Source organism: Gopherus flavomarginatus, chromosome 10, assembly GCF_025201925.1.
Source record: "Gopherus flavomarginatus isolate rGopFla2 chromosome 10, rGopFla2.mat.asm, whole genome shotgun sequence".
NCBI lineage: Eukaryota > Metazoa > Chordata > Testudines > Testudinidae > Gopherus > Gopherus flavomarginatus.
In genome coordinates this window covers 38,154,209-38,172,182 of record NC_066626.1, presented here as the reverse complement: position 1 = coordinate 38,172,182, position 17,974 = coordinate 38,154,209, and the positions used below count along the sequence as shown (strand labels likewise).

Genomic DNA, 17,974 nt, shown 5'->3' with positions numbered 1-17,974 from the left:
AGCTGTCATTATAATACAACATTATATTATGACACTGATGCAGTCTCACATTATACTGCTGAAGTGATCTGTTAAGTGTTTGAATGCAAGGTGACTGTCACCCACCTCTTTGAATTTTCCTCTTTGGTTGCAAAGCTAAGGTCCAGTGTGGTTAAGTGGCTTGCCCTAACCAGGGCCTGGCAGAGCTACCACCCAGAGAATCCTGACATCTGGCTATCTATCAATTTGATTAAGAGCTCAGTGTGCTGGATAAGAAATGGGATTTCTACCTAGTGTCAGGCATAATCCTATGGTTACAAAATTAATTCTTTCTAGGTTTTCCCCCACCCCTCCTCCCAGGGCACACTGCCTATGTGCAGGGCAGTAATAACAGGGCAGTGTGGCTGCCCTGTCCTGCTCCCCCTTTGGAAAGTCACAGGGTCCCAGAAGCCAGGAAACCTCACCCAGGCCCCACAAACTCAGGGGCACATGGCAGGCAGGCAACTGGGCCTTGAGTGGCCAGCACATGAGTTCCTGTGCCCACAAATTCTCAAGCGCTATGGCTGGCCCCAGTCCTACCTGGTAAGCATCTGGGATGTTGACTGTCTCCCCATGCTCCGCCACATAGCCGATGATGCCCTTGCCCCAGGGCACCTGCACCTCGTTGGAGTTCTCGGTGCTGCAGCAGGGCAGGAGTGGGGTGCCCGCGTGCACGTCGAAGAACTTGGACACCAGGCTCTTCTTGCCCGCCGCGGCTCCCTCCACCAGGAAGAGCGAGCTCCGGTCAGCCTCCACCATGAGGCAGACGAAGATGAGGATCTTGTAGCTGAGGCTGGTGAGGTCCAGGTCGTTGGAGATGTCCTTGACCAGCTCCAGGAAGAACTGGCGCTCGTTGTGTTCCTTGAGGTAGCGCTTGTAGTCCAGGGCGGTGGGCGGGTACTGGGGCAGGCTGACCCGGGACTCAAGCAGGGCGCTGAGGATGTGGGCCGTGGTCGGGGGCAAGGAGCTGGCTTTCCTGAGCAGGGCCCTTCTCCGCATGCTGCTGAGGGGCTCCTGGGCTCGGGCGTGCACGTGCTCGTCGTAGGTCAGGTTGACGTGGATGGCCTTGGACCTGGCGAAGCTCTGCCTCAGCTCCTTCTGGGAAGCCCTTCGCTGCAGCCCGCCGGCGGCGCTGGCCTCCCCGGGGTAGCTGCTGGCGGGGCCCAGGCTGGGGCTGCCGGGGGTGGCGCTGGGAGGCGCTGCGGCGAGCGACTTCCTCCTCTTCAGCCACTTCTCCACCAGCTCCGGGTGCCGGTCCAGGAAACTTTCCACCGCAGCGAAGTCCAGGCTGGCAGCCGACATGGTCCCCGGGCTCCAGCGCCGCCGCCGCCGCCTCCCAACACCGGCTCCGCTGCCAACTTGGGACCGCTCGCGAAACTGCCTCGAACTATTTCCGACCCCGCTGAACCATGGCAGAAGGGAGAGGGGATCCCCCGGCTCCCCAGCCCCCTCCCGCAGAGGTGGGGACGCTGCCCAGAAGCGAGGGAGCAACGTTTGTCTGACTTTCCGCCCTTGTCCAGCCTGGCCCGCCTCCTGCTCCTCCTCCACCTGGCCCGCGCTTCTCCTTGTCCTCCCCTACCCGCTCCCGGTTCTGGGCCAGGTCCTCCTGCTCCCTCCACTTCCTCAGGGAAAGGTGCTGCCGCGGCTTTCCCGGGATGCACTGAGCTGAAAGCGCCTTTGGAAACCCTTCTGCGAACTGCTCCTGCGTAACCCAGCCAGCAGACCACTGAGGAGGGAGTGGGAAGGGAGGGAAGAACGCGTGAGTCGGGGGGGCGGGAGGGACAGGAGACAGAGTCAGCAGCATCCTATTTTCCCGGAGGCAGTAGCATGGCTACTCGCTGTGCGGTGCGGAGTGACTGAGATTATGCAGGGTGCCCTTCTTCTCCTCCCTATGGATCGTGAACAGCAATACTACAAGCAAGGAGCCTCCCATTGTTAATAGTTCAAACTAAGAAGGAGAGCTCAAGGCATTCAGTCTTTTCGTTCATCCTGCCTGGGGAGGGAGGAGGATTTGTGGGCATGTTTGTGTGCGAGAAAGATGTGTGGGTGTGGATGTTTGTGCGTGGTAAGTGTAAATATGTGTGATATAAATATTGCGTTTCTATTAATATAAATTAAGATTGTTAATATTCGTTTAAAATCAGTGAACATATTTCCTTCAAAAAAAATCCCTTCTCTTATTTGACTTGTTTGTGCCCGAAAATAATACTCGCACTCTCTACTTAAGGAAACGAACTGTCCACACCCAGAGTGCCTTGGGCATCGTTAATGGTATTTTCTTTATTGGCTTTCTGCAAACACAGCCAGTGAAGGTAGAATGGGAGGACGTGAGTACCTCTGCGGGGAGTAGGGTGACCAGACAGCAAGTGCCAAAAATCGGGACAGGGGATGGGGGGAAATGACCCCAAAATCGGGACATCTGGTTACCGTAATGGGGAGCGCTTTGCTGTGGTCATTTCTCCCCGAGGGAGACCCAAAGAGGTGCACGTGGTCACCTTTCTATGGGAACGTGCGGCTTCGCTGAGCGTGTAGGAGCCGCAAATAACACATGCGACTCGTGTGCCTCCTTCTGCAGCATCAGCTGCGAGACAGAAAGCTGAGCACATCCACCGAGACAGACGGACGGCGGTTATTTTTACGGGCACGTGGGGAAGCACATTCATTTGCTAAATTGATGCCTGTGCATAAGTGACTGAAATCATAGTCATGGATCCTAACACCTGAATACAGCTTTCATCCCCTAACCGGGGGCTGATTGAAGGCGATTTCAAAAATTAATGAATGAGATTTTCACTGAAAAAGACACCGCCAAATCCTTAATCAAATGAGAGAGAGACACTTTAAACACTGTCAGAAAAGTAATCCCCACTGAGCAGCCCCCTCCAGAATGGGGCCTGGAAGTGTGTGGGTATAAAGAAGTACGCCAATTATGGAGACAGGTGCAAATGAGCGTGTGTGGAAAGGGGCAGAAGAGATTTCTGTGCCTTAAGAGCTGATTTACCCTCCGCCCCCTTCTGCTGCAGGCATCAGGGAGGATAAAGCAGGCTCACCGGAATGTACAGGGGCTGTGACTGTCAGAAAGAGAAAAGAAATCTAATCACTTGTCCAGAGAAAGCAAAACAGGCAAAGGAAGTACCTTCTCAGTCTCTGACCCGGTGTCTGTCCTAGATTATGCTGCACTTAGCACAGTGAGTGAAATCAGCTTGCTAGCGTTGTTTATTGTTCGGGTGTGCTGCGCTCAGTGAAGTTTCATTCTGCCTTGGCTCCGTAAGATGCCTGCGTTTCATTGAGAAACCGGGCATCGTGAGCTGCAGAAACTTGTCAATCGAGAGCAAAGGCGCTGGGAGGGGGTCTCCTGTGCGCAGGCGCGAAACAGAGCTGTGGGCGTGAAATACCAGTCTGAGCCGCTCCGTTTTCCCGCATGGCCCTAAGCTTCTGACTGGGTCTCACTGCGGGGGGGAGATAGGGGTCTACTGCGTAGCCCGGGCAAGGGGTGTTGCTCAGGATTAGCTGCGGTCCTGTCACTGACCATCCTCAGCCAGACCATCTTCTGAACCCGCTGCCCTTATGCTCCCTGTTGAAAAGGTGTGGAAAAGGGGGACAGAGAGAGGGGTTGAATTGGTGGGGTGGGGTGGGGTGAGCAGAAATTGTGCCGAAGGCCAAACTGTGAAAGGTAAAAGGGATGGAGGGACGGCAAGGGAAGGGGCAGATAGACAACATTGGGGACAGGTGCAAGTGGGAGATGGGCTGCTGGGTAATGTCAGGGGAAGGGAAACTCTGGGAGAGGGAGGGGCGGGTGGGAAGATAAAAGAAATTATCTGCAGTGATTGCCGAAGTATGGTTTGTGGGTGGCAGAGAGACTTGAGTTCTTCTAGGATGGTTCGTGTCAGCACCCTCTCCCCAGGGCTGTGGTGTTAAGGGCAGAGTATAGCCTGTTACAGACTATGTCCTGTAGAATTCTGGGCAAACCAAGATAAATCTTATTGAATTAGTTTTAGTACCTTATGGGGACCTCATTGTATTAAAAATGCAATTGTGCGCATGTGTATGTACATTGTGTGCAATGCCTCTCGCTGGAGGGGGTTGTTTATGTAATTTCTCTAGCTATCAGCCCTTTGAAGCCACCCCTAGGGAGAGGTACACAAATACTAGTTCAGACTGGATTTGCCAGAGCCCAGCAGACAAAGAAAGGATTTTTTAATAAATAGCTCGGTTTTAAACAGGCTCATGGCTTTCTTCCTGATCCAGCAAACTGACGGGACGCTTGGACCACTGAGGGGCAATAGAGGTCCAGTTGCCCTGAACATAGCCCAGTGCCCAGAGCCATGAAGCCTTTTGAGGATATGTGCTCCAGGAGACTTGGTTCAGTATCACAAAAAGTTTATAATCTTCATACATGTTTTTGATGTTTCGAAGCATTCCTTGTCCGTTTTCATAGGAATACCATGTCTTATATAGCTTTATATCATTTCACAAATGTCTTCTTTTGATTGCCTGAATTGAATTCATCTTAATTGACCCAGCTGATCACCTATCAGTGTTTTGTAGTATAGCACTTTGTTTTGTGTAATTTTCCATTTTTATTTCTACAGTTTTAATTTTCCCCCATACCACAAGTTTACTCTTTCTTCAGTTTCCTTTGATCCTCCAGTGAGGATTGCTTTTCTCGACTGTATTTTTGCCCTCTTTTTTTCCCATGTCATCACTTGTATGTAGAACTTCTCAAATATTCACTGAGGATGCTACTCTCTTGTATGAAATCCCTCTCAAAGGCATACTTCTATTGTAATTTTTACTGAACATAGATATGAATTATTCATGAGTATGAAAAAACCGAGTCATGCACCAAAAAATTCTAACTTGATAAATTTCAGTTTGTTTTTCATTCTGACAAGTTTACTTTTAGGTCTTCCATAATCAATACAGATTTTTTTAACATCAGATATTTTATTTCTTTGACGTGGGCTCAGAAACCCATTTCTATTGCTGTATGACAGTATTTAAAATCGCGTGTCTATATTGAATTCAAGAGTTAACAGCTCCAGCAAGCCCTGTTCAAAACAACCCCTGGTGGAAGTGTAAGCCATGTTGCCACTATGTTCAAGCCTCTCTCCATCCCCTCTCCCAAGCTGAGGGAGGACAAGGAATGTCCACAGACATTGATAAATTGAGACAAAGTTGTTTGGTTTGTTTGCTGCTTGAAAATTATGTTGCTCATTTATTAAGATGTAGCCTGCACTCACATGTCACTGCCCATTGAACATCAATAGTAATATGTGTGTATGTGGGACTATGAGGTCTTCTGCAAGTTGACATACAAAACTAACAATTTAACTTCATGTACTTATCCCTTTTATGGTTTATTTTACAGCATGGGTTTTTGCTTCAATGTTACATAAAAATGTCTATTTCATTTGCTGTCAATTTTTTTTTTCTCCAGTGAGTGGTGTTTTGATATGATTTTGGATATAGATCAACATTGCATTATTGATGCCATTTCAGGATGTATCCCTGACAAATGACAAAATCATTACAAATAATCATGTGCCTTACTCTTTTGTTTTCTATACATAATAGTGTAATAAAACACATTCACTTACCTGTTTTGTAATGCACTGTAAATGGGTACATTGTCTAATATACTCATTTACCATAACTTATTCATTTACCTCTTACTGCAGTGTTGGGCATAGAACTGAACACTAACCAGTAAGGTACATGAGAACCCTAAATACTCTGCTCATTTACTTTGTGTACACCATCAAGTAACATAAAGAATAGAAAAAGGCCTATTACAATTTCTTCAATGACTTTCCAGTCTCTGATTGATCTTACCGGATGCATGACCGATAAAGAAGTGTAATGTGTATGTTACTCATGTACCTTTCTGTATTGACTTCATATTGCTTCTCCAGTTAGGCTCATAGCAATTGGTTGAGACTGTATGAGTCACCATCAGGTATTTTTTCAGTTGAGAACATGTCGTTGAGACGAATGGGACACTTAACACCTCTCTGAGCTTGCAACTTTGAATTTTGAAACTCACCCTGGGTAGAAATCTGAGAGTGAACTTTAAACATTTGGGGAAAATGCATCTTCAGCCCAGCTCTCAGATGCAAATCAAGCTGAAGGTGGGAAAGGTTATAAGATCAGTCTGGTCAGTGAAGGAGCAAGGCATCTGCTGTGAAGCTCGGATGCAGTATCTGCACCACTTTGGATACTGGTGAGTCCATGCTTTCCATCTGTACTTACTAAGCCCTCCATTAGGATAATGTTTGGTCCATTGCGGTGTATTTTAAGGACCTAGAAGAGAGATGGGAGGGAACCATTGCCATTGCAGGGGCTACACAATATCTGGAACTTAGGCCTAGATTCTCAAAGGTACTTAGGCTCCTAACTTCCATTGGCCTTAGCTACTAATTTTCTTTTAAATTGGGTTTCTGTCTCAGGTGAAGACACAACAGGGCCAGACCTCAGATAAGAATTTTCAATCTTTCACCTGACTTAAGTGGATTTATGTGGAAAAGATAGGCTTTCACTCTGAGCATTTGTGTAACTCCAGGGAATAGATATTTTAAATGCTGAATCCAAATACCTGTACCACGTTGGATACAGGCTTCAGATTTTTTTTTCCAGCAGCAACTGAGGAGACCAACTGATCCCAAACTTATTTGCTGTCTGACTCTGAAGTGTTGGAGGAACCTGAGTACCTGATTTTTTTTTTTCCTGAAGTTCTGAAGACATCCAGGTAATACACACTATTAAGATTGAGAAATAATTTCTGAGAGGGGAATGTGTTATATGTGTGTGCTTAAGTATAGAAATGTAAATGTTAACTTGATATCTTGCATTTAAATACATGTACGAGGAACTTAATGAGAGGGTGGGAGGTGGAATACCAGTAAAGTACAACCTGATATTTTAAACACAAGCTGTATTAAGTATTCTTTAAGCATGCATTTAAACATTTGTTTACAAATACCGTGTTTACACTGCAGACTTTGGTTGATGCAAGTTTTGTCAGCATACGTTATATATCACTTGGGCACATACATACTTGGCTGCTTGCACTGGCACTACATATACTTACCAGGAGTGCTTGTGTCAATTCAAAGCGTGCTGCACCACCAGAAGGTATCCCAGTATGACATACACTGCTGTTTGTCGCACTGCCTTTTGGGAACTTTACACGATGTGTTGTGAGGTAAAAATGACTCACCCTGGGAGCTAGGCATCAAGTTCCCAGCATGCAACTTCCTTCATTCTATAATGCCATCCATAGTCCATAATTTTCACACTTCAAAAAAAAAAAGTCCCATAAGCCCTCATGCCATTTTCCATTGTCCGCCATCCCTCACAGAAATGTGGAAGTCTGCAGTGTTCTCATGAATGTTGCAAATACAGGATGCACAATTCTCCTTTAACTGCAGAGCCACAGAAAGTACTGCAACTGTGGGTGATATGACAGTTTTTTAGAGGATCGTTTTCTGAGGGACACAATGAAAAACAATTCAAGGTTGTTGGTGGCATTCACAGAACAGCTGCAGATGGTGGAGTGCTGCTCTTAGACCTGAGAAAAGAGCACTGACTGGTGGGATCATATTGTAATGCAGATTTGGGATAACAAGCAGTGGCTATGCAACTTTTGGATATGGAAGGCAATCTTTCTGGATGTGTGTGCCAAGTTCACCCCAGTTCACCAGCCCAGGGACACCGGAATGAGAGCTGTGTTGATAGTGGAAAAGTGAATAATGATTTCACTCTGGAAGCTTGTAATGCCAAATTGCTGCAGCTCAGTGGGAAATCATTTTGGAGTAGGAAAACCCATGCAAGTGTGTAAGGTCATTAATCATTTACTACTCCAAAGGACTGTGACTCTGGGCAATGTGCGGGACATAGTGGATGGATTTGTGGGGATGGGTTTCCCAAACTGCAGTGAGGCATGCAAGACTCATGGGAGGGATACAAAGGGGGCACCAGCTAAAGGGGAGGACATGTGATCTCCCCACATGACTCCTCCCTGCCCCAGACCAGGGCCCCCACACTCTTCCCCATCCCCTCCCAATCCCACGTTACCTGGGGGAAGAGAGGGGGCTCTGTCCTCCCACTGCACCAGCTCCCCCTGGCACGTTCAGCTGCTCTTCCTGGCAGTCAAGCCCCAGAGCCACTCCTGGATGCTGCCCAGTGCAGAACAGCCCCTCCACATCTTTCCCCCCATCCTGCTGTAGGAGCCCAGAGCACCCCCACTGCAGCCCCCAGCGCCAGGTGGCCAGGGGGCAAGGTCCCAGCCCTGGTTCTTTGGGCGGCAGGGCTCCCGCCCCTAGTGCACTGGATGGCACGGCCAGCCTCCGTGCGGCACGGCCCCAGCACCAGCCGCCCTGATTCCCTGTGGGAGGCAGGACAGCCAACCTGGGCCAGCCAGCAGAGCCAGTTCCAGCGTTTTTGCTAACCCAAGTGGCGAAGCGGGGAAAAAAAGTAAAATAAAATAAAGCCGCGATTGGTGGCACTTCGGCGGCAGCTCTACCACGCTGCTTCATTCTTCGGCGGTGGGTCCTTCACTCCAACAGGCACTGAGGGACCCGCCGCTGAAGAACCGGACGTGCCAACCCTTTCCATTGGCCACCTCAAGCACCTGCTTTCTTCGCTGGTGCCTGGAGCCGGCCTTGCCAGCCAGCCTGAGCGCTCTAGGAACTGCAGGAGGGGGCCTGGCCTGGGTGCAGAGTGTGCGCGGGGCCACACTAGGCTGCTTGGGAAGACACAGCCTACCTTTGCTTGTGATACCCACTGCCTATGCTTGCTGTGGCAGCAGCAGGCTACTTCCCACCTGGGCTTGGCTTCCAGGACAGTGGCTGAGTGAGTCAGAGCCCCCCCCGCCCTCCCCAGCATGCTCCGATTCGACTCCTGTCCCCAGAAGCTGAGCCTGGACAAGGAATAGCGGTATCGGTGGCAGCCCGTTCCATGTCCAGGCTCAGCTTCTGGGGACAGGAGCTGACTCTGAGCATGCTAGAGGGTTGGAAGGGCTCCAACTCGCTCGGCCTCTGTCCCCAGAAGCTGAGCCTGGGTAGGAGGCAGCCTGCTGCTGCCGCAGCCAGGCACTCTCCCAGTCAGCTTCTGTGCCACACCAGGCAGTGTCCCAGGTGGTGTGGCTGGAAGAGGAGAGGTTCTGGCCCCGCTCCTTCCTCTCCTCACCTGGGCTGGCTGCTGGAGGGGCACTGACCTTTTGTACTCCATCCATGAGTTGCCCCTGCATGCACATCCCTATTTTTGGCATCAGCCCACTTTGCCACAGAGTAAATCAACAGAAAAGGGTACTTTTCTATGGTTATGTAAGTGGTTGATCACTAGGATGCTTCACTCATCTGTGTGGGCTGGTCAGGGAAGGTGCATGAAGCTTGCATCTTTAAAAACACAAGACTGTTCAGAAAGTTGCAAAAGGATATTCTTTCTGACTGGTGAACTACCGCTGATGATACTGAAATGGGAACAGTGTTCTGGGGGACGTAGCCTATATCTTGTGAAGCTGCACACTGGCTGTCTTGACAGAACCAAGGAAAATTTCAACTACTAGCTCAGCAGGTGCAGACTGACAGTGGAATGTGCTTTTGGCAGATTGAAGGGACACTCAGTAGATCAGATATCAGTGAGAAAAAAAATCCCAATTATTATAGCTGCCTGATGATGTGCCCTGCATCACGTCTGTTAGGCAAAGGGGGGAAACTGCCACCAGGGTGAAGTGGCTGCCAGACTTTGAACAAACACAAGGGCCATTACAAGAACTCAATGTGGAACTATACAGTTGCGGGAGGCTTGAAAGAACACTAATTGTCAGCCACAGTAGTGTTCTGTACTGAACTGTTCCACTGGGCTTTGTGCTGTTTTGGTATTGTGTAGTGCTTCCTGTATATTTATAACTATGACTGTGTTATAGCTCTGATCATGAAGTGCTTTCTGTGCATTTATAAATATGAATGGGTGTTTTCTGAAACCTATGAGTTCTGTGGTACTGTACACTTACAAGTACTGTGTGCTTTGAGTACCACTATACATTCTGCAATGTGTGTTGTGAACTAATAAAGATAATTTATTTTCAATAAACAGAAATGTATTAAGTGGCAAAAAAGGTTAAAAAACCCACCAGCAATAAAATTAATGGAACAGAATTTAAAAATGGGAAAACAGCAAATATTTCAGTGCACAAATGTAGTTCCTTGTGGCTACACATACATCAACCGGGGTTCTCACAGGTCAATGTATGTGAAGCTGTGGTTTTCCTTGCTGTTCCACAGTGGGGACTAGTAGGGGTAAGGATGTTGCCTGTGATGCCACATGGTATGTGGGGGAGAAGGGACGAAGCAAGGTGGTACCATGGAGTTCTCGAAGGACTGCAAAGGATGGGGAGTCCAGGATTTTTGGATATGTAAGTCAGCTAGGGTCTACAGCATTTGGGTCTGCTGCCTGAGGAAACCCATTATGTCCTGGTGCATCACCCTCTCCTTTTCTTGCTGTGACTCCTGGGCATTTCTCCTGTCTGTTCTTTTTTTCTCCACGCTGTTTGCCACGTTGGCCTTCCAGGCCTTTTGTTTGCAGTCCAGTGCAGCACGGGTTTGCAGTATATTGCTGAACATGCCCCCCCAATCCTCTTCTTTCTCCTTCCCCTCAAGTCAGGCATTCTGTGGGTATGGAGAGAGCATCCCTCAAGGCTGCAGTGGTAGCTGCTGATAAAAACAGACAGATTTATTGGATTTACAGACACAATGGAAAGGGAAGTATAACTTTTCAAACCTCCTTTTCCTTTTTGCCATAAAAACTTTTAGTAAGACATGGTTATTGACACTTCAGCTTTGGAGCACCTCTGTACAGCCCTGCTCTCCAGTTCAGCTATAGTGAGCAGGGCCTGCTAAGGGAGAGGGGGAAGGAATTTTGGTTGCATGAAACAGTAAAATTTCAGTTCCTATTACATAGGTATATTTATAGGACAGTGGCACTGAATACTGGCACTATTTTCCACAGGCAATGGTGGTTTTAACTGATATCGCACTCCTAAGGGTAACAAAGACACAGAAAGCACAGCTGCTACTAGTATCCCGAAGCTGCCTGGCCCCATGTGCCACTAACTTGTTTACTGCAATGGGGCCAGCCAAACTAATCACAGAGAAAGCATCCTGTTGCAGAGGAGAAATGAGACAGCTGTTCCTAGAAGCCTTTGGGAGAGAATAGCAGCATATCTTTGTGAAAATTTCATTGAGAGATCTCAGGAGAATAAAGAGACATCCCTATGCACATAAACAAACTGCTCTGTATGGGCCTGCTTACCCCTAACTTGAGGGGAAACAAAAGCAGATACCAACTGTCCTATATTGTTTGTTTGTACTGCTACCTCTTCTCGTACAAGTAGAACCTTGAAGTCAGTAGCTGTGCTTTGTAACTTTGGGTTGAGCTGGCAACCATCTTTACATTTAAAATTTGTAAGGAAAAATGCATGCACACACTTACCCAAGGTCCCGTCCCCTTTACTGGGCTGGCCCGTGCTCTGCTGGTGGGACTGGCTAGACTATGGTGTAGTCTCAAACAGGTACTGGCTCATAGCATAGCTCGACTATCTCCTCCCGCCATGTCTCCTTCCTCCTCTTCTACCTTCTTCTCTTTACTGTTCACAGCAAGGGTCTCAGTCTCATCCTCCTCCAAGATATCCACAGTGGTTTGCAGGGTGCTAGTGGAGTCTCCACCAAGTTTGGCAGGCAGCTTATTGTAAAAGTGGCAGGTCTGTGTGGTTCATCACCAGATCTATTGTTCCTCACTGGCCCTGTGGTATGCCTGCCACAGTTCCATCGTTTTCCTGTGGCACTGCTGCTAGTCTCTTTCTTACCCCTTTGACTGCATCACCCCTGCAATCTGTTTGCAGATGTTTGTTTCTGCAGCTGGTCTGTAGAGCCTCTTCTCACAGGCCCAGGAGATCCAATGTTTCCTGTATACTCCAGGTAGGAGTGTGTCTAGTGCCGGGAGCCAACATGGTCAGGTGGGGAGAAGGGAGAGCTGCTGAGTGTGCTTGCCAAGGTGGCAGTCAGGAAAAGGCATTTCAAAAACATGCATGGAATTTTAAATGGGAAATGGCTTCTGTTCTCCATGACCCATAGGCAGTGGCATCCACAATTGTGGCCAGAGCAGTCACTATCTCATGGAATGGGGCATTTTGGGACAACTGCTGAAGACTGTTAGGATTGACATGTGTGCCATGTTCATTTTATATCATTATTGCAGCTTCAAAGTGTTGTACAAACATTAATCTCACAACACTTTTTTGGAGTAAAGTAAGAGTAAATATTACCTTCTATTACAGGTGAAAAAGTTGGGTCAGAAATGGTCAGACTTCTATGAACTCGCTACCTCATAGTGTTCTTGGTGGGCCTACTCGTACTTCTATTTGTGTCAAAAGCAGAATTTTTCCCTGTATTTAGCAGGAGCAAGGTCAAGTCCTAACACTGCCAGCTTCTGGAGGGCAAATGATGTAGTGCTGTTCTAGGCAAGTTTTAAAGTGTCACTTAGAAAAGTTACAGACCCTTAATCAAATTGTCACTCCAAACTACAGGTGGATGCATTACTTTAATAGCAGAGTCTAACACAATTAATACAACATTCTTATCTGTAAACAGAGAGAGGAAAGATTGTCTATCTGTAGCTAAAAGAACAGGTATGGGAGCAAAACCTGGGTTCTAGTTCCAACTGTGCACAGACTTATACTCTTGACTGTGTCACTTAACTGTTCTGGGCCTCAATTACTCCTTCCTTAAAATGTGGATTACAGTACTTCCCCCACCTCAATGGAATGTTGCAAGGCTTGGTTGCTAAGTGCCAGAACAATGTAGGGATTATGAGCAATACCTATATATCTGATTGGTGCTATATCGATAAATGGGAATTGTATTGGTGCTGTCTTCATTCAACTAAGGCTGACCTTAACCATGCTGAAGTATATTTTAGTTTGTTTAATTGTCCAAGGCAAGTGTTCTTAACCTGGGTGCTGGAAGGAAAGAGTCAAACAAGTTTCAGGGGGGCTGCAACCATCTGCCTTTCCCTTCCCTTTCATTTAAAAAAAAAAAAATTCTAGCTCTGGTGATTGTGAAGCTGACCTTTAGAAATGCGAACTGATCCTAAACTGCTGCAGTGATACCTGCCAGAACTTGTAGATAACCTACCCTACAAATTTTAAGATATGAATTCTCAACCTCTGGGTCATAATGCCAGGGGGTTACAATGATGCTAACTTTTTCATATTGTTAAGAGGGATGGGAATCATGATGGGGAGGCTAGGGAAAAGTTTGAGGGATCCACCAAGACATCTTTTCTCTAGCATCAATCACTATAGTACTTTATATAGTTACAATGTAGTGCTTAATTAGTATTGTAAAAAAATTAAATGCTTTAAAATTAAATTTAAATGCTTAATGTATTATGTTTTCTTTTTACTAACATCTTTAATATTATTGGGATACACTCTGCACAGATCATCAATGGCCAAACACATGAAAGTACAGCCTTTAACAATAACGTAAGTTAACACCTCAGTATTTACAGAACTCTGGGAAGACCTAGTACTGTCAGCAGTATGGCTAAGCAGTCTTTATAAAAAGATATAAAATAGATGCAGATTTCACTGTTTAAGGATGTATGCTCTTAATTTCCTCAGTCCCCACTCTAAACTCGTTTTTAAGGTTTGCCATTTGAAAGGTGCAAGATTTATAACCCTATAATAGGTATGGTACAGAATAAATGAGACCTTCACAGCCTGAGCCCAAAGTGCCTTAATGAAGTTTCCATGCCCGTATAATCCTTGAATTCTCTAAAGTACCCAAGTAAGTTATCAGCTCAGGTAGTAATCCTGTCCTCTCAGACCCAGGCTAAGCCATTCCATTTTATATAGGCTACCGGAACAGTTGTGAGTATGAACTTAAGGTGAAAGTATTCCTGCTATTATTACCATCATTTGAGCTATGCCAGACCTTGTTTGTTTCTTTATAGTAAGGGGGTTGGATATCTTTAGTATATTTGACTCATGTAGTGAACACATGGAGTGAAAAAAACTGTAATTAAGAGACTGCTCATTGGTGGACAGTTATGTCCTTTTAACACACAAAGGAACTCTAATACAAGGAGTGAGCTAAAGTTTTGAAATTATCCACAGATCAAACTGTAGCTGATCCAATCCCTCCAGCTTTACTTTTATACTAACATCTTGATACAAAGCTGACTGGCTTTTTCTCCACTGTTTGTCATCCCTTGCTCTTTTAAGTTAGGGCTGAATCCTGCTAAATGCTGAGCCCTCACTGATTTTGTAGATAATTTTGCTTAAGTAAAATCTTCAAGGAAGAAGCATTAGGGTCCATTGCTACAACCACTTGCACTTGTGAGTAACTGTACTAACTTACAACTTTACATTGAAATCAGTGTGACTGTTCGGGTATGTGTATAATTCCAGATATATACCAGTATACGCAGGACTAGACCCTTCATTTGGAAGCTCCTTGGAAAAGGAAACAATATTTTTCTTTTGAAATGTCTGTACAGGGCCATGCCCACCTTTCCCATTATAGAAATAGTTTACATAGTGCTCACTCTTATTTTGTTGTGGTAGTAGGCTTAGCAAAAATCAAATAAAGACTGATATTTTCAGATGCTAAGACTAGTACCTAATAAATATTAACAGACTACTGAAACATGAATACTGATACAAGAGATTCAAATTTTGAAACACTTTCTGACATAACAGTAGTTGTAAGAACACTTCATGAAGAGGTTGCCTTTTTCAAGTATGCAATAACATCTGCTCTCTCATTCTTCTTTTTAATGCCAGCAAAAATCATTTTAGTTCCAGGAATATATTTCTTAGGGTTCTCCAAATACTCCATCAGTGTATTTTCATTCCACACAACACCTCGAAAGTTTAGACAATAATGATGAATTGCTTACATTTTATTAATATCCTACCCCTTGACTCCACATGTAGCTAAGTTTATCAAGCATATTCAAGATCTCAGAATCTAGGGTATGCAGCTTTGAAAGTAAGCTACTCAGTTTATGTTCTAAATGCCAAAGGAGGGGGGAAAAGAATGAATGATAAATTAAATCCAGTTTTCAGTATTGCTTGAACACATTTCACATTAAACACACAACTCGTACATACTGTGTTTATTTTTGACTCATTTTTATAATCCAGATTATACTGAGCATCTTGGAAAGATTACTGTTCAAAGCCAGTTCACCAACCGGAACACTTTTGAATAATGTTTGCTACTTTTAATCTACACAAATATCTTCATAATTCAAGAGCCAGTGAGACCATGCTTTCCAGTAATGTATTCAGATTTGTGTGTTAAATCAATATGATCTTTACTTAGGGTTGAGCAAGCTCTCTTTTGAAGCCTGAGATTGTCCATTTATTGGCAAAAGTGTTCACAGAAACTGTTGATTATACACAGTGGTTATAAATTTTGCCAGCTCTTTAAAGCATTTCCCTCTGCCAAGTCAGCAGCACCTCCATCTTTTTCAGATGAGATGTAAATAGTTAGCTTTAGTTATTGTCTGTCTCTCCTAGATATTGGGAGAGCAGCGGGAAAGCTACTTGTAATTCTGTTAAAAAGATGGAGAGCTGATTATCTGCATACTGACACTCCTAGCTCACACTGTATTTCCTCCCACAGTGGGTTCATAAATGTTGAACATGAAAGGTGGCAATAGAGGACCTTCAGAAAGAAACAGCAATTTCATGGCTACTCTCTGGAATGTCTCTAACAGGAACAGGTGTGTAACAGGGTGGCCCACCCCTTTAAAGGCCAGGAAGCCTGAGGCAGCCAGCCCTCTTCAATCATCTCTCCTGGGCCATAATTAACTCCAGTTTAACCAGAAGAGGCAGGACTAAATGGGGTCAGGTGATAGCCTGAAACTGGGCCTTATAAGGGCTGACAAAACTAAAGGAGGACTACATGGAGTATGAGAGGTTCTTGTGGAAGGCTCTGAGACCATGAAAGGATTCCAGGGAAGGTATCAGAAAGACTTAAAAGGTAGATGAGAGGGATTGGGATGTGAACATGGAGGCTGGACTGATGAGAAGCATAAGCAGGGTGGAAGAAACTTTTGTTTGTGTAAACTCTTGTTTTGGATTTCTGTTACCTTGGCGCAGTCTGGACTAGATGTGATGGTAAGCTGTACTGAAACAGGCCCAAATATATAATCAACAGGAGTGCTGGAGGTGAACCCCTGTAGTGCCATAGTCTAATGCCAAAGACTGCTAGAGCAGGGAATGGAACCACTTACAAGATGAAACAGCTTCAGTGTTAGCTTCCACCTTTAATTCTCATGGGCATATCAATGAGAGATTATGGTCAACAGTAGTGAAGGCTTCTCAAAGATTAGTAATAGCAGCACTGCTTATGTCTGACCTCTGTGTTCATGAGATAAATTGACTAATATGGTTGATATATTATGTTGTAGTCTAAAGTACATTTAGACATCCTGTTGATGGCTTACTTGTAGTAATCACTTGCACTATTAGTTCACACGAGCACTTTTAGAACAGACACTAACAATGAAATACATGATTTCTTTAGATAAATGGATCCCTTTCTATAACTAAGGCCCCAGTATAACACTAAATGCCCCACCCTTACCCTGGCAGGATCCCAGTAAAACTGAAGAGTCAAGGAATTCCAAAAGGTTTTAAATAACTTAAACTACGAATACCTTGACCCAAATTAACCCAAAATGAACACCATTATATCTAATTATGTAACAATTCTTTTAAACACCTCTTTACTTTCACAATCATCTGTATTAGAACCGTGCATGTGGACACATCAGCATATAATAATCAGAGAGCTAAAATTAGTCCAGTGCCAATAAGTAAAGAGACTATACACCAATGCAATGCCAGTAGAGAGTAGTGACCAACTGAAGCAAGATCAGACTAAAGGACCAACGTCCCTTCAAGAAATAGGCACTGTCAGAAAGCAGATTTTAATGTAATATCCTAAAAAGGATGTAAATAGCCAGATATCAAAGAACAGATGTGTTGGAAGAGCACTCAGTTAAAAAGCACTTTGCTTCTGAAGATGTGGTTCAGGTTCATCTTGCAATACTGTCATTTAACAGCTATGAAGGTAGTTTTTTAAGATATAGCAAGAATGGAATTAATGGAATTAATTTTGCTTCTTTATGCTTCCAGTCCTGCACCTCACCCCATGTCACCCTTTTGTTTTTACCTTTGTTCTTGTTTGAATCTGAGTAAGAGTATCCTGCAGCTTGTCCTGTTTTGCGACTAAACAGACCCCAAAGATTTGGGCCAGTCTTGTGTGGCCCCCCTTTTTCAACTGTGTGGCACTGAGAGCATTTCTGAACAAAGAGCTTCTTGCCTTTTTCAGCATCACCCATTTTGGTCTATGACAAAGCAAATCAGAAAAATGAAATTGTACAATATTTTTTAAAAGATTACGAAGATTACTCTTTTGGTTACATTTACCATCATTGCCGTACTTTTACTTTGGTCTAGCTAAGTAGGAGAAAAAAGAGAGGCTCTCAAAAAAGATGAAAAATTTTGGAAGTCCTTTATGTCATTTGCCCATTCTGTAAACAGGTTTGGTTTTTAATTTTTTTTTAAATAAACTCTAGTATAGCCACCTAAAACCATTATAGCTGAGATTCTGTGCTACCGCTCTTCAAGGTGCAACACAAAACGTGCAGCCCAGAAGTAAGAGGTACCCTCCTAAATCTTGGCAGCTCATGGTAATTTAGATGACCCTAGAGTCAAAGTTCTGCCCAGAATATCTGCAGTACTGTGGCCCACTGCTGATGCATCCCTCCCATCCTAGCATACCCCTTACACCAGGGTTCTTGAAAGACAGCTTTACAACTGTCTCCACTGTGCCTGCCCAAGAATCTTCCCCTAGCTGGAGCCTCGTTACACCAA

The 17,974-nt window shown here is 45.2% G+C and overlaps 1 protein-coding gene across 2 annotated transcripts in view; it reads right to left on the bottom strand.

The window, feature by feature from the left end:
* PDE11A (phosphodiesterase 11A) overlaps positions 1-17,432 on the bottom strand; it is a 218,185-nt gene extending 200,753 nt beyond the window's left edge. Inside the window, exon 1 of one of the 2 annotated variants that reach the window (XM_050969014.1) lies at positions 17,271-17,432. In XM_050969014.1, coding sequence (XP_050824971.1) covers positions 17,271-17,432 — 162 coding nt within the window. Of the gene's footprint in view, positions 1-558; positions 1,099-17,270 lie in introns of those variants that run through there. The other variant, XM_050969012.1, reaches the window with a different exon arrangement.
* Positions 17,433-17,974: the final 542 nt, after the last annotated feature.